The sequence below is a fragment of the Schistocerca nitens genome, chromosome 9 (assembly GCF_023898315.1).
Source record: "Schistocerca nitens isolate TAMUIC-IGC-003100 chromosome 9, iqSchNite1.1, whole genome shotgun sequence".
Lineage (NCBI taxonomy): Eukaryota > Metazoa > Arthropoda > Insecta > Orthoptera > Acrididae > Schistocerca > Schistocerca nitens.
The window spans coordinates 267,965,357-267,985,010 of record NC_064622.1 but is presented as its reverse complement, the minus strand read 5'-3'; the positions used below and the strand labels follow the sequence as shown (position 1 = coordinate 267,985,010).

Genomic DNA, 19,654 nt, shown 5'->3' with positions numbered 1-19,654 from the left:
TACAATGTGGATTTCGTAGGCGCCGCTCTGTGTGGATTTCGTAGGCGCCGCTCTGCTGTTGACCATCTGGTTACCTTGTCGACCTTCATTATGAATAACTTCTTGCGGAAGCGCCCGACAGCGGCTGTGTTCTTTGATTTGGAGAAGGCTTACGACACCTGTTGGAGGGCGGGCATTTTCCGCACTAGGCATACATGTGGCCTTCGCAGTCGTCTCCCTCTTTTTATTCCTTCCTTTATAATGGATCGACAGTTCAGGGTGCGTGTGGGTTCTGTCCTGTCAGACACCTTTCGCCAGAATGGGGTGCCACAGGGCTCAGTTTTGAGCGTCGCTCTCTTCGCCATAGCGATCAATCCAATAATGGATTGCCTCCCAGCTGATGTATCAGGCTCCCTTTTCGTGGACGATTTTACCATTTATTGCAGCGCGCAGCGTACATGTTTCCTGGAGCACTGTCTTCAGCGTTCTCTTGACCGTCTTTACTCCTGGAGTGTCTCCAATGGCTTCCGTTTTTCTGCCGAGAAGACGGTCTGTATTAACTTCTGGCGCTACAAAGAGTTTCTCCCACCGTCCTTACGACTCGGTCCCATTGCTCTCCCATTTGTGGAGACAACAAAATTTTTAGGTCTTACATTTGAAAGGAAAGTTAGCTGGTCTCCACATGTGTCATATTTGGCTGCCCGTTGTACCCGTTCTCTAAATGTCCTCTGTGTTCTCAGTGGTATGTCGTGGGGAGCGGATCGAACCGTCCTACTTTGTCTATATCGGTCGATAATCCGCTCCAAGCTGGATTATGGGAGCTTCGTATACTCCTCTGCACGGCCATCCATCTTACGCCACCTCAACTCCATACAACATCGGGGTTTACGACTTGCGATCGGAGCGTTTTATACTAGTCCCGTCGAGAGTCTTCATGCTGACGCTGGTGAATTGCCACTCACCTACCAGCGCAATATACTGCTTTGTCGGTATGCCTGTCGGCTACTGGCAATGCCCGACCACCTGTCTTACCGTTCCTTTTTTGACGACTCTCTCGACCGTCAATACGGGTTGCATGTCTCTGCCCTGCTACCCCCTGGAGTTCGCTTTCGTCGCCTCCTTCAACACCTTAATTTTTCACTCCCTGCAACCTTTCGAGTGGGCGAGAGCCACACGCCACCTTGGCTCCAGGCTCAGGTTCGCGTTCACCTTGACCTCAGCTCGCTCCTGAAGGAGGTTACCCCCGGTTCGGTCTACCACTCCCGTTTTGTCGAACTTCGTTCGAAGTTCATTAATATGACCTTCATTTATACAGATGGCTCAAAGACCAATGACGGGGTCAGGTGTTCTTTTATTGTCGGGGCACAAAGTTTCAAATACCGGCTCCATGGCCATTGTTCGGTCGTCACAGCTGAGCTCTTTGCCCTCTACCAGGCTGTTCTTTACATCTGCTGCCACCGACATTCTGCTTATGTCATCTGCTCCGATTCCCTGAGCGCCATCCAGAGCCTCAGTGATCCGTATCCGGTTCACCCTTTCATGCACCGGATCCAACGCTCTCTTCAGCAGCTGGTGGACGTCTGTTCTCCGGTTAGCTTTATGTGGATTCCTGGCCATGTCGGTATCCCTGGGAACGAAGCTGCAGATGCCGCGGCCAAGGCTGCGGTCCTCCAGCCTCGGACAGCTTCTTGTTGTGTCCCTTCGTCAGATTGTAGCAGGGTAATTTGTCGGCCCATTTTATCGCTGTGCCATGCCGATTGGGCTGCACTTACAGACAACAAGCTTCGGGCCTTGAAACCGCTTCCCGCGGCTTGGACGTCCTCCTCCCGCCCTTCTCGGCGGGAGGAGGTCGTTTTGGCCCGGTTACGAATTGGACACTGCCGGTTCAGCCATCGCCATCTGCTGACAGCTGCGCCGGCGCCGTTCTGCCCATGTGGGCAATTGCTGACGGTCCGCCACATTTTAATGTCCTGTCCGGATTTTAACACACTGCGTCTTGATCTTGGCCTGCCATGTACTCTAGATGCCATTTTAGCGGATGACCCACGAGCAGCTGCTCGCGTTCTTCGTTTTATCAACTTGACAAACCTCTCTAAGGACATTTGATTATGCTGTTTTTTTAATCCTATGCCTGTCAGTCTGTCTTTTATCGTGTTTTCCCTTTTAGTTGCTGTTTTAAACTTGTGCCTCGCGGTGCATTCCTAACATAGTCTGGGCGCTAATGGCCATTGAAGTTGTGCGCCCTAAAAAAAAAAAAGTCTGACTGTCTGGCATATGTAAAAGCAGTCACATTCAAATCATTCAATTTTATACCCACCTGTGTGATGAAGTGGTTTTGTGTGCTGATGTGGGATAACTTTTGTCCAGTCTTGTTGTTTGTGGTAAAGGATATGTTTATACCTTTTCGTTTGAAGACATTGGCAATTTGATATGAAATGTTACCTAGAAAGGGGACTCTATGGAAGTTGTTTATTCTTTTTTTTTATGTGATTGCTATGCCACTATTGAGTGTTTTAGGGTGTCTGCTATGGAGATGTTACAACCATTTGCAACAGCTGTTTGTTTTATTATTTCAATTTCTTGTTCACATTTTGTCTTCAGAGAGTGGTAGCTGGATAGCTCTGTTGATCATGTACCTGAATGCTGCCATTTTGTGGGCTGTGAGGTGACAAAAGGAGCTGTGGATTGTAGTATATGTTGTGGTAGGCTTATGATAAATTTCAAACTGATGTCTGTTATTCTTTATTGTAATGGTAAGGTCTAAAAAAATTTTACTGTCATCTGGTTGGTGTTCAACTGTGACTTTTATGTTTTCATGGGAGTTGAATAACTGGTTCAACTCATTGATGTTGTCTTTTGTGCCATTGATCAAAATGGTATCATCTACATATCAGAAGTAGTAGATGATATTTTTGAGGGGGTGGTGATTGGAATTCAAGATTTTGTCTTCTAAATTACGTGTAAATATTTCAGCTAACAATATTATATTATTGTTAAATTTAAAATAACTATGTGAAAGTGTGAATTTGAGCAGGTCCATTAGTTCAGTAATGTGAGTTGAAGGGATTTCTTTGTGCTTTTGTAGATTGGCGTTAATTATCCGTAATGTGGGATCTATTAGCACAGAGGAATAAAGGTTTTGTACGTCAAATGAGGCAAGTGTGGCTCCGTCAGGTACTTGTGTGTCTTTGACATGTTGTGTAAATTCTGTTGCCTTTTTTAAGTGTTCTCTCATTATTTAATGTGCATGCTTCTTTGAGAATTTTGAAGAGCATTTTGTTGGGTTCTAATGCTGGGCTCTGGGCTATTCCTACTGTTCACGGTTGGCCTGATGAGGGTCCCATTTTTGTGTAACTTTGGTTGCGATCTAAGGCAAGGTGCTTGTGTATTACCCTATTAGGCAGTTATTACATGTAACAGATATAATCTTAAGAACCCACTACCTTGGAAAGTGTGCTCTCATCCAATCACACCTGCCACCCTCTCCGTCGTTCACTTTCTCTCACTTTTCCTCTCCCTCTGTCTCCAGCCTTTCACATCTATCTGTGAATCCCACCCAAAATTGTTAGTTGTGTATAATTTTACCAATGTAGCCAAAATAATTATTGTACTTAAAGTTTGTAACATTTCACCTGATTATATATACGAATATGAAGTTTAAGCTATATGAACTTGACAAAACTGGATTTATGTACCACCTGAAATATTTATCGAACTCTTGTATTCAACACCTCAAAACAAAGATCTCCAAAATCCTTGTCACGCTGGGTAGCTGTGCTGTCTGAGCTGAGGCGCCTTGCCGCGGTTTGCGCGGCTCCTCCCCCGTTGAAGGATCGAGTCCTCCCTCAGGCATGGGTGTGTGTGTTGCCCTTATTGTAGGTTAATTTAAGTTAGATTAAGTAGTGTGTAAGCCTAGGGACTGATGACCTCAACAGCTTGGTCCCACAGGAACCTACCACAAATTTCCAATTTTTCCAAAATCCTTTAAAATTTATTCTGTAATAATGCTGCTACGATGTATATTCTTTGTACTTTGTGATGATGTTTCTCTTCTGCTATGTGATCCTTGCACCTAATAGTTTCTAAACACCATATTTGTTTACAAAATATGACAGTATTCATGTGATGTGCTACGACAGTGAAAGGAACCTGTGACCAATGAAGGTACTCTATTTTACTTATTTTATTTTTACCATTAGATATATGTTTGGTTTTTTGTCATAAGAAACCCAAAACCATGACCTGAAATAGTATTTGTTTCTCCATTAGCCAGTGCCACAAGTTCCTCCAAAAAATCGTAACACAACACACACACACACACACACACACACACACACACACACACACACACGTCATAATAACAAATGTAAATGCACCTGATGATGGAGGTGTAAACCTTTGAAACGCATTGTGGAGATAATTAAACAGTGACCGGTAACAGTAAATTTGTTGTTTCATTTAATTTAGTTTAAGAAGTCTCTCGTATCATACTATCTAGATTGTATCTCAATGCATTACCATTGTTCTTGCTGTCATAAAAGAGAAAAAACTCCTTTACAAATGTAAATTAGTGACAAAATGCTGTTTATATTCCAGATACCACCTCCATTTGATGTACTGTCTTCACTCCAAGCAGCAGTTAATTCGCACCGTATGGTTCTTACAGTTCCATGGATTGTCAAGTATCTTGCAATGCTGGACACAGTCTCATTACGTCTTCCTTATTATGTGTCAGTACTGCGGCTTCTGTTCACGGTACACAGGCACCATCTCTCAGATCTACCGAATCACTCAGCCCTCTTATTGCGTCTGTGCCTCGGTTGGCTGTTTGATCAGCCCAACTTCCCAGAGGGGCTGTACTTTTCTTGGCTCTCACAACAGGAAAGAGAAGGTACTTATTTCCACAGCATGTAGCATAACATTTTTCAGCAGAAAATAAACAATTTTTCTAGGTATTTTTGCATAAGGGGAGGTTCTTGTGTATTGAGCTGAATGATTTAAGATGTACTGTTGTGTTGTATATATTTTGATAGTTATTTCATTAAAGTGTTAAGTGCACTGACTTCATTTTTTAACATACAGATTTCCCATTGCATAAGTGCTATGTAATATATTAAATAAATTAAGATAGTCCAAGACTTTAATTTGCTATGTTTCTATATTTATGGATAAAGATCAATATTATTATAGATCTTTCACCCGTAATTTTAATTCTGTAGTGTGACATAATGCTTATGTTGTAAGACTGTATGTACCACACTTGGAAGCTGCTGTAAATGTCTTCCCCATCCTAATTCTTAGCTAGAATGGTCTATCCTACACCCCACAATCCTAGATCCCTCATGTTTGTCAAATATATGTGAATTAGCAATGGAAGTTCCTGGATGGAATAATATATAAAATAAAGGAAAGGCAATCACTCACCTATAGCTGACAGATATGTGTTTCTCTGCACCACACATCAGTCAGCTATAGGTGGATGGTTGCTTTTACGTTATTGTACATTTCAGATATATATGACATCTTCGTGATATGAACTCTTGTGAAAGCAACCTTTTCTCTGCTTTTTTTAAGATAGGAAACTCTTTCCCAAACCCATTTCTCAGTCAGCTGGTCATCTTTTTTGATGTTGAACACTTGCCCTTTCTGGTGAATCTTTAAAAAAACTTCTCTCCACATTAGACCCACTGACCACCATCAATACCTTCTCCACTGTATACTTAAAAATCTTTTTGCAACATGATTGCTGCCCATAGGCATCACATCTGCTGTTAGGAATAATTTTACATAAGTATGTCTTTTCTTTTCCCATAATCTGTTGGACAGCAGTTATTACACCAATGCAGACTGAATGACCTCCTCCATGCCAAGCAGTATTTATTATTCTGAAAACATCAGCCATGCAAATCTCAACTTGCACCATTTTGACATCTCATACTGAAAGCTATTGATCAAGGCAGTCAGGTGATGCGTTATTACTTGACCTCTGGAAAGATTTTGAGTCAGTACCACACCAATATGTGTCAATGAACATACAATCATATAGAGCATAAAAATAAAAATAAAATTGTGTCTGGATGGAGGTAGTGAACACACAGCATGTTATTTGAGATGGAGAGTCAGTGACAAATCTAGAATTACCTTCAAGTGTGTCCCAGGCAAGTATTTTGAGACTCTTGCAGTTCTTGTTGTATATTGATGATGGGACAGGCAATATAAAAAGTCGCCTCACACTTTTGCAGATGTTTCCTGAATCTAAAACAAAGTACTACTTGACGCGGGGAGGGGGGGGGGGGGGGGTTAGTTGATCTTATTAAGAGTTTGGTATGGTGGCAATTTCCTTTAAATGTTCAGAAATGATCAAAATTGCGCATTTCATGAAACACAAAACCATAGTATCCTATGAGTATAATACAATGAATCACAGTTGGAATCAGTCAACTTGTGCAAATACGTGAGTGTAACAATTTGGGGGATATGAAATGGAATGAACATGTAGGCTCAGTCAAAACTAAAGGAGGTGGCAGGAAACTGGGAAAAGCAATTAATCTACAAAGGCGATTGCTTAGAAAACTCCTATGTGACCCAACCTAGAGTAGTGCTGAAGTGTATGAGACCCATAGCAAATTGGTCTACCTGTATCTATCTTCATTAGCAATAGAACACTTATAGGTATGGTACCCATCATATTTATCCTAGCTATCTACACATCCAAAGTAAAAGCTCAGTTTGTTTCTAAACAGAGAAACCCAATAAAATATTTAGCTGGCTCCTTCCCTCTTTACCATTACAATGGATGAAGCTCGAAAAGCAATTCAAAGAAAGTGTCCTAGAGCTAATGCTGGAGTGTGATCGGAGATTTTTGTAGCAAACTTGTAATTTAAATTCTTCCTGGGTTTTCTGCAGTTTTAGGTTCTTGCTGCTGCAAAAATTTGAAGATAGTAGCAAGTCTAGTCTAAAATTCCATCAAAGAATTGAAGATGATAAAGTAGAAAATGTGGTTCACTACCATATCTTTTACTTATATTGATGTATAAAATGATGATTACTGGAGCAACCAAGAGCCACATCAAGCATGCAGAATAAAATGGTTCCATAGGTCCTTACAAAAATAAAAGTTGTTAAAAATTGGGAAGAGGGTAACTGACAGCTAGGATTAGAAAGACGCCTCCTGGCAATCTACCAAGTGAGGCAGCACAGTGGTTAGCACACTGGACTTGCATGTGAGAGGACGGTGGTTCAAATCCCTGTCAGCCATCCAGATTTAGGTTTTCCATGATTTCCGTAAAACTCTCCAGGCAAATATAGCGATTGTTCCTTTGCTTCAATCTCCATCTCTAAATAACCTTGTAATCAATGAGTCATAAAACTCTAAATCTTCCTTCCTGAAGTCATTATGACTTATGGCCATATGAAAGGGTCTTTCCATTGTAGCTCTTGAGTATACAGCAATTGGAATGTTTCCAGGCAAAAGATTTTATGATGGCTGTAAGAAGCAGATCTTCAATCACTTTAAAATTAGATATATTAACCATTACAAAAGATCAATGTTTGTACATCTGTTTCTTCACAGATAATCAGTTAGTGGTAGCCAGTGAAGAGGATGAGATCTGTTTATGCTAAGAATATTATTAGAAGAACGTGATAAGTGGGGATTGAAAGTAAATTTTCAAAAGATTGAATACCTCGGCGAGACCATGTAAGAAATACAATGATTAGGGAAATGACTGAGGCTCAAGAAAGCATCGCAGATAGAATAGAAGAATGACAATTCACCTAGTATGGGCATAAAATACAAATGACAGATGCTGAAATAAGATTTTGATGTGCCTTCCTCAGCGACGAAGGAAAAGAGGAAGACAGAAGGTTGCCTGGTTAGATGGGGTATAGGAGGCCATGAGGAAAAGAGAAATATAAGAAGATGAGGAAGCACGACAAGATAGATACCGATGATGACAGATAGGCAGGATGCGGTGACAGCTGTAGGAACCCCCACAGGATAGAAAAAAGACCAATATCAAAAATAAAAACAAGACCTAGAGGAAAATGCCCATGTATGGACACACACAGCTCCCTGAGATAGAGAAGTAATGATAAGTTAATTATATTGAAGGAGAGAGAAAGTGGATGACAGAATTGTTTTGGCTGATAAGCCAAAACAAGTACAAGGAAGTGTCTGTTCATGTAGTAAATTTTGGCTGGTGTAATATTTTCACACTCCATTGTACGACATCTGTGTATGTACCACTCTAGTCCAGGACAACAACTGTCTGTCAGTGACCCATACAACTGAGATGTGGTAGAAGCTGGCACTCTTCCATAATCTTTTCCTTTTTTATGTATGCTGACCACCTATTCTGTTTGCTAGTCTTCCTGTGATCCTAAACAAAGAATGAACAGGAAGCTTCTGATAAATTGTCAATTTCAACACTGACTGCAAGGTTCTTATCAAAGATTACAATAAGATGGAATGTTTGTGCAGGTGTGTAAGAAACAAAGCAGCACTAAGCAAAGGGAAAAATCATATATTCAAGTTTGAATTGACTACATTTAATATATTAATTCCACCCAGCCCATAGCAATTGTATGTACAGGTTGAGTCAAAAAGGACTTTACAACTTTGGAATGACGTAGAAATTTTTTTGAGATAACTTACAGATTTGGTAGACGTGTAATTTTGTAGCAAACAACCTCAAGTTCGATTCATATAGCGCATCTGAACCCCTATGCTACCACTAGGAGTGCCAGCATAATGTGCAGGTAAACTGGCTAGTTTCAGTGGCATGGAGCATGCTTGCTGTGTGTTTCGGTTTCATGAAACAAACACCACAACTGTTCGGTGCAAATTTTTCAGATTCACAATGTCAAAGCATATAAGTGATGCAGATAAGGTTGCTCACGGGGAATTCATTGCAGGAATGTTACATCAAATAGGGGATGATGAGACATTCTTGAACAGAATAATCTTCAGCAAAGAGTCAGTGTTTCACAGTAGTGGAATGTGGACACCCACGACTGTAGAATATGAGGCAGTGAAAATCCACATGCAACCCTGAAACATGTTCGTTACAGCCCTGAAGTTTACATGTCTTGAGGCCTTAGCAAATTGAGGCTATAAAGCCCTTTCTTCTTCACTGGTGTTGTGTATTTGGATATGCTTGAAAACTCTGTACTTTCACAAGTCGATGAAGATGGCCAACATCAATGGTTTACTACCAGCAAGACGGCCAATCCTGTGACCTGAGAAGCGATTATTGAGGAAACCTTGAAGTTCTGTGAGGAAATGAGGTGTCATTTCCACACAGGAGTTCAAGGTTTCCTCAATAATTGCTTCTCAGATCAGTGGATTGGCAAAGAAGGGCCAATTGCATAGCCACTTTGCTCTCCGGACTTGACACATTGGATTTCTTTCTCTGATGCTCCATTAAAGACTGTCTGAATGTTCCTCTCCTACCAAACAGTTTAGCCAACTTGAAAAAGTGAATCTACACTGCCATCATTCAAGTAATGCCCGGTTTGCTGCAACGAGTGTGGGAAGAAATTGATTACCGATGGGACGCATTGAACCAAGATGACATTTGACACTTTTATGTAAAACTTGGTTTGCAACAAACTGACACATATACTTTTTCTGTAAGTTATCTCAATAAATTTCAATATCTTTCCAAAGTTGTAAAGCCATTTTTGACTCAACCGTTCGAGGTGGCACAGTGGTTAGCACACTGGACTCGCATTCGGGAGGACGACAATTCAAAACCATGTCCAGCCATCCTGATTTAGGCTTTCCGTGATTTTCCTTAATCACTTCAGGCAAATGCTGGAATAGTTCCTTTGAAAGGGCACAGCTGACTTCCTCCCCCATCCTTCCCTAATCTGATGGGACCGATGACCTCGCTGTTTGGTCCCCCCCCCCCCCCCCCTCCCCCTATGCCCGCCCCTCTGTACCTGCCTCTGCCCCCACCAATTTCTAACTCTACCACTGTTCCCATAGTTACCCAGACAACCCTCCCTATATTAATGTCCTCAGTTCCTTTTCCTCTCCCAAACCCACTACTGACCTTTATATAACCTTCAGCCACCATTCAATGGTGTTAGTCGCAAATTATGAAACTGGTTTCTGCTGGCCACACTTTTACGAAGAGAGCTATGCTATTCTTTTGTCCCATGCATTTATGATCACCTTCTCATGATCTAGCACACTGTGCCTAGTGACTGGCTGGTACTTGTGACACTGTTAAACTCCATTTATTCCATTTGGCTTCTTGAATAATGCTTCTCTCTCCTTCCCTCCCTTTCCTTTTTTCTATTTGCTAAATTATATGTTTATTGGTTTTCATGGTGTAGGTGTTCCTGAGGAGTCAGTCACCACATCTTCACCGCTAGACCTTTTACATTTGGTGGATGAAGAATGTGTTTATATGTGTTGTCCTTTTTGGGGTGTGCTGAGGGCAACACTGGCTGAAGATCCACACTCTCGTAGCCACAGATCTCTCAGGCACATAACACCTGTCTCTGCTGATCTCGGTCGACAGATGCAGCCCACATCAACAAAACAGCTTGAGGTATGGTCTTTGGTACTTTGGTAGCAGTGCTCTGTGTGTGTGTGTGTGTGTGTGTGTGAGTGTGTGTGTGTGTGTTCCCCCACCAGCTAGTGATAGTGAAACATCATAAATGTATTGTATTTGCTCTGAAAATTTCTGAACCTCACAGAGAAATACTGATACTGTGCTTTCCTAGGCAAAACACAGTAGAGCGTCAGTTATTCACAGTAATTGGGGGACATGCGTGTTCGGGAAACTGCTTTATTCTGATAATTGTACTGTATACTATTATTTACCAATTTACAAATAAAACTGCATATATTTATAATAACTTTAATCTGTGTTATTATTACAAAAACAAGTGCAATAGGAATGTATGTACTACAGCATAGTAAAAAAAGATACATGCATTTTGCAGGTACATTACATATGTATAGAATTTAACGCTTAAAAAAAATCCTTAATTTTGGTCTGTTTACGCCTACCTGCTTACTAGCAGTGAAGTAGTGCACTTTCTCTCTCTCTCTCTCTCTCTCTCTCTCTCTCTCTTTTTCCCCCAGGGCAGATATCTGATACTGTTTGCTTTCATCTTGAGCTTCAAGTCATTGTAAGGCAGTATGTAAAAGGTAAGTGATTTGGACCACTAGTTGACAAGACGCTGGCTACATCAATTTTATTAGTGATGAAATTCACACATTCATGGCAATTGAAGTCTTTTAGCATATTGAGCATTTAGGACATACCATTCTGTTTGTTATATACAGTTAGAATTTGAGAACTTTCCTCCATACCCAAAATTTAATTTCAGGCTGTTTTCCAAATTCTGTTGCTTTACACTGTCCCGTGCTGCATCTTTCAAATCAATACTTTTTAGTTCTTAACGGACCTTGTTTTCTCACCTCTTCTCTTTATGACAATATCTTAATAACAATTCTTTTCTGTAATGCTGTTTAAATGTCTGAATATCATCTTGATCCATGGCCTGTAATAAGGGGGTTATGTTAGGTGGAAGAATGCGGATTCATATTTTTATCAATGATGAGCCTAGGCAGTCAGTGGCAACCAGTAACATTAGCACAAGCGGAAACAGTAGGTGTTAATATGGTGCTTGCTTATTTTAAGAGGTGTTACTAATTTGTGACATGAAGCAAGAGTTTTTTCTCAGCAAGCTTTCCAATAGAGCCCAATTTCATCAGCATTGTAGACATTTCGAGAGTGTAATCTTCTTCCCTCAGTGTGTTCCTTAGTTTGATTTTGAAAGTATCTGCTGCTGAAGAATGGGCAGACAGTTTTTCTACTTGTATCTGAAGCTCACAAATGTTGTGTCTTGACTTAGCATTTTAACAAACCCTTGCTTGCTTTAAAATTGGACAATCCAAGATTTCGTTAAGTTGAATTGCCTCCTCACATAGAGTGGGATGAGAGATGTTTCCCTTGTGATCTGTTTTATGTAAGCCAATTGTAAACAGCCTCATCTAGCTCTGTGTTTGTGAAAGGCTTCATAGTTTTACCACTTGTCGATCCATCAGTAGGATCAAGCTTAGATAAAAAATTTGCGATGCTTGTCTTCTTCTTCTTCTTCTTCTTCTTCTTCTTCTTCTTCTTCCCCCCCCTCCCTACCCACCCCCACCCCCCCACCCCCACCCCCAAATCCGTGATTGGCGACTTACCAACTTCACACTCATTGGATAACTTGGTAGCAGATTTACCTTCCTCTGACCTTTTATTAATCTTGTAGGAAGGATAACTCATTTATGTTTAGGCATTTTATAGCACAAGTTTACTTTACACGGCAAAGTTGAGATGAGAGATTGTAACAGAGCACAAAGGGCTACTGTTGTTGGCAGTTTGGCATTGGTGTGCTGGGGATGGGAGTGAAGGGGGGATCAGACAGAAGTGGGGGCAGTGTGTTGGAGGGGGGGGGGGGGGGGGGGGAGCAGAGCAGCATGCGTGAGCGAGCCCAGTTCAGTGATTCAGTTAAGTGGTCGATCAGCTGACTCTGTTTGGGTAATCAATGCTCTACTGTAACAGGTTTTTTTTCCTTTCTTTTCTTTTTTCGCCTCAACTTAGTCTCTTTTTAGGTCAGCACACTTCATCCAGAGCTTTTCCAAAGAGTAGATTCAATCCCTAAAGTTTCTGAAGGGTCTGCAAAATACTCTTATGCAATTGCTACTGCCTTTCATTGGACTTAAAATGCTTTTCCAGTCACAAACTTCTCTAGATGGGGGAGTAGATGAAAGCCAGGGGATGTCATATCTGGTGAATAGAATGTATGCTCCATCATTTCATACTTTTTGTCGTCAGATTTTTTCGTGCCAATGTACCTTTGTGGACAGGTGTAGTCTACTGATGAAATATGAATCTCTTTTCCATGTCAGAAACATGGATCATAAATGAGCTTTTTTATAGTGAGGAACACTGACTTTCAGTCATCACTTTGACCTGTGTTTCATTTTTGGAAAGAAATCATGGGCGCACTTCTCACATGCAGCAACACAAAATTTTTTGGATTCCTTTTAAAAAATGCTAAACCATTTGTTTTTGCGTTGTCTTTTAATCAGTATTCAATAAATTCAGGACTCACCTTACTGAAACCTTTCTCATAGATAATTATTAATGCAAATGTTGCCATACATTTTCTTTTGGTGTGCTTATGCTGTCATTATTTTTTTCCACAGATCTTCAAGTTTTAGGCTCGCTTTCCTGTTCCATTTGCAAATGGCACTTGGGAAGAATGATTATTGCTAAACCTCTGTGTTGGCTCTAATTTCTAGCTGTTTCAGATAAGGTATTTTCTGAGTGTACTTTAGTTTCTTCATTTGAGTGAAACTACTGTTAAATGCTGCCTGCACAAATTAGCCAGCGTCTGAAGTTTCCTCTTGTCATGCATTATTGCTCAATATATACCAACATAACAAAAACAAAATTTCACTGATTTCAGCATCATCTTGGTCACACTGGAAATTTTTCTTGTATCTCTTTTAACTGTCAGTTATTTCTCACTTTCTTAATAGTTTAGAGTATGTACATTCTTGACCTGTAATCCTTTCATACAAGGGCTATTTGGAAAGTTAGTTCTATTAATTTCCATTTGTTTAGGAAAAATGCCAGTATATGAAGAGTTTTTTTAACTGTGTACAACTTAAACCTACAGCTGTTAGAAATTTTATGTATGATTGCCTCCTATATTAAAGCTCTTGTCATATTGAGAAACAAGTTTTTCAGTGTCCTTGTTGTAAACTTCTGTCACCTGAAGGTTAAACCATACTGTGACTCTCTCCTTTATCACATCATCTTCAAACCAATGTGACCCTGACCATTTTTCTCATCTTGAGAAACAGGTAAAAATTTCTGTGTGACAGTTCAGTGTTGCATGGAAGATGATGAAACGATTCTCACTTGAAATTGCTAAATATCATTTGTGTGTGTGCAACAATATATGGCTCAGCATTGCCATGCACAAGGATCCAAGAACTTAACATCCCATGCCTTTTGTTCTGAATGGTTCTTCTGAACTTATTTAGAACTTCACAGTAAATTTCAGAGTTTATTGTAGTGCCTCATTCCAGAAAATCAACAAGAAATAATCCCTTTGTGTCCCAAAGAACTGTTATCATCATTTTTTGTGCAGAAAATGTTTGGCACACTTTAAAGGTTACGTGTTGAGCAGTGTGGCCTCACTTAGTTGATTTGTGTTTTGTCTCTACGAAGGCATATGCTGACATGTGGAACACATGTTTCATCCCCTATCACAGTGTGATTGAGGAATTCATGTGCTTCTGCATCGTACCACATAAGAAACATTACTGTGGCTCCCAGTCTCTTCATTTTGTGCACATCAGACATAAGCATGGGACCTGTCATTCATAAAATTTAGATAACTAAGGTTATCTCTCAAATGTGAACAACACTGTCTGTAATATCTGAGGGAACTAACGATTTTCTCTGATTCTGTCTTAAATGTTTGCAACAAAGTTCATCTGTCACAGTAAATGGTCATCCAAACTTCCTCAAAAAAATGGCACTATTTTCTTATATCACTATTGTTCCTAATGTTTTCTTCGCATACTGCAGAAAGTTCACTGTGAATATCTACAGCCTTCATATTATTCACACATAGAAAATGGAAAGGACATAATTCACAGGCAGGGCAATTAACTGTTACAACACAAACAGCCGTTCAGTAACCTTTGTGCAGCACTGCCAGACTTAATACTGAGTTGGGTGATCCAGCTAGACTGAAAGCCCTGTGCAACCCTCACTCTATATACCAGACAGCATGAGAACTTACTTTCTGAACAATCCTCATATGTCAGGCATAATGTATTCATCACTGACACCACCACAAATGATCTGTTAAGGTGTAGCTCTGGCATTAATTTTTTTTTTTTGCACCTATTTTATGTCATGATTATTCAGCAATTGAATTCTTTTACCATCTACATATACATCTACACCCACAAGCCACAACACAGTGCAGGGCAGAGGATGCTTCAGTTACCCCTGCCTTGTGCTCCATTCCCTGTTTCACTTGCATGCTTAGTGCTTCTGATACCATTGCATTGTGCTGCATTCCCTGTTTCACTTGCAAGCACATCAATGTACCTGTCTGTTGGATTTTCTCATTGTGGTCAGTTAACAAGATGTATGTGGGAGGAACTAAAATATGGCATGACTCTTCCTGGAACGTACTCTCTCAGAATTGCAATAGTAACTCTGTCCATGACACATAATGCTCCTGTTACAGCATCTGCCATAAGCGTTTGAAAATGTCTGTAATACTCTCATGCTGACTAAATGATCCTGTAATGAAACACGCTGTTCTTTGTTGGATCCTCCCTCTCTCTTTTCTATTAATCCTGGCAATGGTCACAGACTGATCAGCGGTACTCAAGAACCGGTTGAACAAGTGTTTTGTATGCCACTTCTTTATTACATGAGTTACAATTCCTTAAAATTCTTCCAGTGAATCTCAGCCTGTCAGTTGCTTTTATTTGGTTTTTTGTTCGTTTTCTATGGTCATTCCACCTTAGGTCATTCTGGCTGGTTACTCCTAAGAATTTTATGTTACTCAACTGTTTCCATCAATATGTCACCAGTAGTGTATTGTACAGTAATGAATTTCTTTTCCTATCTATCCACACTACATTACATTGATTTATGATAAAGGCCAAATGCTAATCCTCCACCAATTGTTGATCCTTTTCAGGTCTTCCTGCAGTTCGCTACAGTTTTCTGATGTTGGCATGTTCTAGTAGACAACCATATCAAGTACAAATATCCTTGAGGAGCTGAATCAACATTATCCACTAGATTGTAAGCACATCTCTAACTTGTGAAATTATCTTTACATTCATCAACTTTGTTCTGCTAACATGGATTCGTTCAGTTCTCTCTGCAAGGAAGTCCTGAATCTGTCACAAGTCTGGTCCAGTACTCTTTAAACTTGGTAATTTTGTTCAATAAATGAGAGTGCGGAACTGTATCAGATGCCTTCTTGAAGTCAAGGAACACAGCATCAATCTGTGCACCAATGTCTGTGGCTCTCTGGATTTTATGGATGAACAGAGAAATCTGAGTTTTACAAGATCTCTGTTTGCCAAATCCATGTTGATTTATGTAGAGGAGATTTCTGTTCTGCAAAATTTCATGATATGTGAGTATGTAATATGTTCCTAATTCTACAACAGATTGACATCAGCAATATACATCTATTAACATTCTGCTTCCAGGTGTTCTGTCAAGTTGTTCTTTCTGCTTTAGGCACAATATTTTGACAACTGGCCCAGCCACCTTCTTGTGGTGCTGTGAGTTTTGCTGTTACGTGTACTCGCTGCCTGGACACCAACCAGACTGGGAGCTACTGTTGGTCTCACACCACAGCTTATAGCCAAGTTCGACTCCTAGTAGCCAATACGCCCTTTCCCCAGAGCTTGCACTGATATTTCATGAAACCCAAACTCTCTCAGCATTTTCAGCTCTGGTGGACATGATGGCTAACAAGATTTTAATAAATTGAGTGCCAGACTTTAAGCGTTTTTCAAATTGATACTGCCATCACTGTTTGTTAAGTTTTCTGAAATCTTTATTTCAATATACAGCTTAATTATACTGTCCCAGAAATTGGGCATTTGCACCACAAGGCTAGTCTCATCATATTTCATTTCATGATTATATTACAGGTGGTACTCAGTGACAGCTGATTGGAGTGATTGTTTAAATGGGATATGCCGCTGATGTTCCTTGCACCTGTCCTTGACTGTTCTGGTAGTCTGCACCATGTAATACAAGCCACATTTACATGGACTGCAATACACATCCACCTTTGGAGACTTAGATCATATTTAGAGATACAAACAATAATTTTTATCTTAGTTAAAGGGAGTGAAAAAGGCTGGGTTCCATTTTTCTGTAGGAATCTCCCATCTTTATGGTTATTGGGGTAGTATAAGGTAGATAAGAGTTTTTGGCTTCTCTTCCTGTTCAGTGGAAAATATTATGAACAAAACAATGGCGTGGCAATAGCTAGTCCTTTATGACTTGTTTTAGCGAACATAACTGACTTGTTTTAGCGAACATATACACGGTGACACCAGAATCCACCAAGTTAAGACCAATGTGTTTCTATCACTATGTGGATGACACATTGTAGTGTGGCCACATGGAGCGGGATATTTTCAAGAGTTTCTCGAGCATTTAAACTCCATTCATTGTAATATAAAATTCACAGTGGAACTTAAAAAACAGAGCCAATTGCTTTTCCTAGACATGTTTGTCAATTAAGAGAAGAATAGGAGGATCCCTGGGTCGCAGTGTACGCAGAAAACCTGCCTACATTGACCACACCTCAAGCCTTCACCGTCTGTTACAATAAAAATTTGGTGCTAAAGACTCGGGTCCATGGAGCTCAGACACTTTCAGAGAAGGAGGGTCTCACTAAAGAATTAAAACACCTATGAATAGTATTCCAAAGGAATGGGTACTCGGATTGTCGAACTGAGCTGGTGATGGAGTCAAAATCAAGGATCTGAGAAGGAGGTTGAGGCTGAGACCAAGCAAGAGAATCTAAAATTCCTATCAACCTTATACTGATCCAATACTAGAAAGGTAGGTTGACTCAGTTGACATCCGGTGTATTTCAGTCCCTTCAATTAAAGTAAAAAGTATTCTTTGTAATGTTAAAGATGATCTAGGTCTTCAAAAGCTGTGTGTGTATTGCATTCCACAGCATTTCTTATTGGGGGAGGGGGCAGGGGCAGACTATCAGAATCATCAAGGAGAGAGACAAGGAGCATCAGCAACATACCTGACTAAAACAGCCAGGCAAATCAGCTGTTACATATCACTATCTTCAATATAATCATCAAATGAAACACAGTGAGACCATTATCATCATGCAAACACAAAGTTTCTGGGGCATCAAAATAAAGATGTCACAAAATTTAATAAATAGGGGTGGCAGTTTCAATTTAAATAATGCCTGGGGACTGGCACTCAATTTATTAAAATTTTGTAGGCCATCACAGCCACCAAAGTTGAAAAATACTAAAACAATTTGTATTTCATGAACTATCAGTGCAAGTGCTGAATAACGAAAGAGCATCAAAGGCTGTAGTGGGCATCGGGAATCGGTCTCTGGTATAAGTAGCAGTGTGAGACCAACAATAGCCCATAGTCTGGTTGGAGTCCAGGCAGCAAGTAAACATAACAGCAAAACTCACAGCATCTGATGACTGGGTGAAATGTCGAAACATTGTGCCTAAAATGGAAACAATGCAGAACACCTGGAAGCACAGTATTTATCAGTCATGCTGAGAAAACCCGAGAGATAATGATATAGAACTATAATTATGTACATCTTTCCTCCGATTCTTCTTTTTTTCCTTTCACTAGGTACCCTTCATTGCTCCAGCAACCTATGATAAACTTTTGCAAGAAGGGGACCAAGTTCGTTCGCATAATCTCTGTCGTATGTCACTGGTATCTTGTCCAGATCATTTGTCTTTCCTCTATTAAATTATTGTATTTGCTTTCCTCTGTGATCAGTTATCTCAAAGTCTTCCATTTCAGCATTCATGCTATGATTGTAAGTAGGAATCATACTGTGATCTTCCATGGTAAAATGGTTTACGAAGACTGAATTCAGTACTTCAGCCTTCTCTCTGTCATCTTCCATTTCTGTGCTAATATGATCACTGAACAACTAAATAAATGACATCAATCCATTTACTGACTTTACACAAGACCAAAATTTCCTTGTGGTTTTATTCGATCAAAAGCTAAAATTTTGCTTCAGAATTCATTGAACACTTCTCGCAATGCTCTTCTTATGGTTATTTTTACATCATTTGGGTGTAGTTTGTCATCTAGGCTTTGCCTTTGCTTAAACCTGTGATGAACCTCAGCTTTATAATGTGCCTGTTAAACAATGGTGGGTCATTCCCAACCTTTAAAACCTTGCTCAGTGCATACTCCTCTAAGAGGTACTGAACAAATCTGATCATAATTCATAGATTATGAAATATATGTCAAAGCTTAAGAAATTGCACAAATAATGGAAATTAAAGAGGTGGACCTGGATAATTTGAAAGGACCCTAGATAATTGAGAGTTTCAGAAGGAGCATTAGGCAATACTTAACTGGAATAGGGGAAGGGAATACAGTAGAAGACAGATGGGCTGTTTGAGAGATGAAACGGTGAAGATAGCAGAGATCAAACAGGTAAAAAGAAATATCGTAGTATAAAATCCTTAGATAACACAGGGAATACTGAATTTAATTGATAAAAGTATAAAATATAAAAATGCAACAAATAAAGCAAGTGAAAGGGAACACAAATGTCTAAGATTGGCAGAATGTGCAAAATGGCCAAACTGGAATGGATAGGAGACAAATGCAAGGTTTTAGAGGCTTGTATAACCAGGGAAAAAATAGCTACTGCCTATACGAAATTTAAAAAGATCTTTAGAGGAAACAGAAGCAGCAGTATTAATATCAAATGCTCAGATCATGAGTCACTACTAAGCAAAGAAGGGAAAGGTGAAAGATGGAAAGAAGGACCCCTAGAAGGAAAGTGAAGGAGACAATATTATAGAAAAGGAGGAGGAAGTAGATGAAGATGAGATGGGAGTTAT

General features: G+C 40.0%; 1 protein-coding gene across 1 annotated transcript in view; it reads left to right on the top strand.

The window, feature by feature from the left end:
- Positions 1–19,654, top strand: part of LOC126202907 (codanin-1) — a 185,846-nt gene that overhangs the window by 125,394 nt on the left and 40,798 nt on the right. The window contains exons 7-8 of the mRNA XM_049936987.1: positions 4,576–4,870; positions 10,324–10,541. Of these exons, the coding sequence (XP_049792944.1) occupies positions 4,576–4,870; positions 10,324–10,541 (513 nt within the window). The remainder of the gene's footprint in view (positions 1–4,575; positions 4,871–10,323; positions 10,542–19,654) is intronic.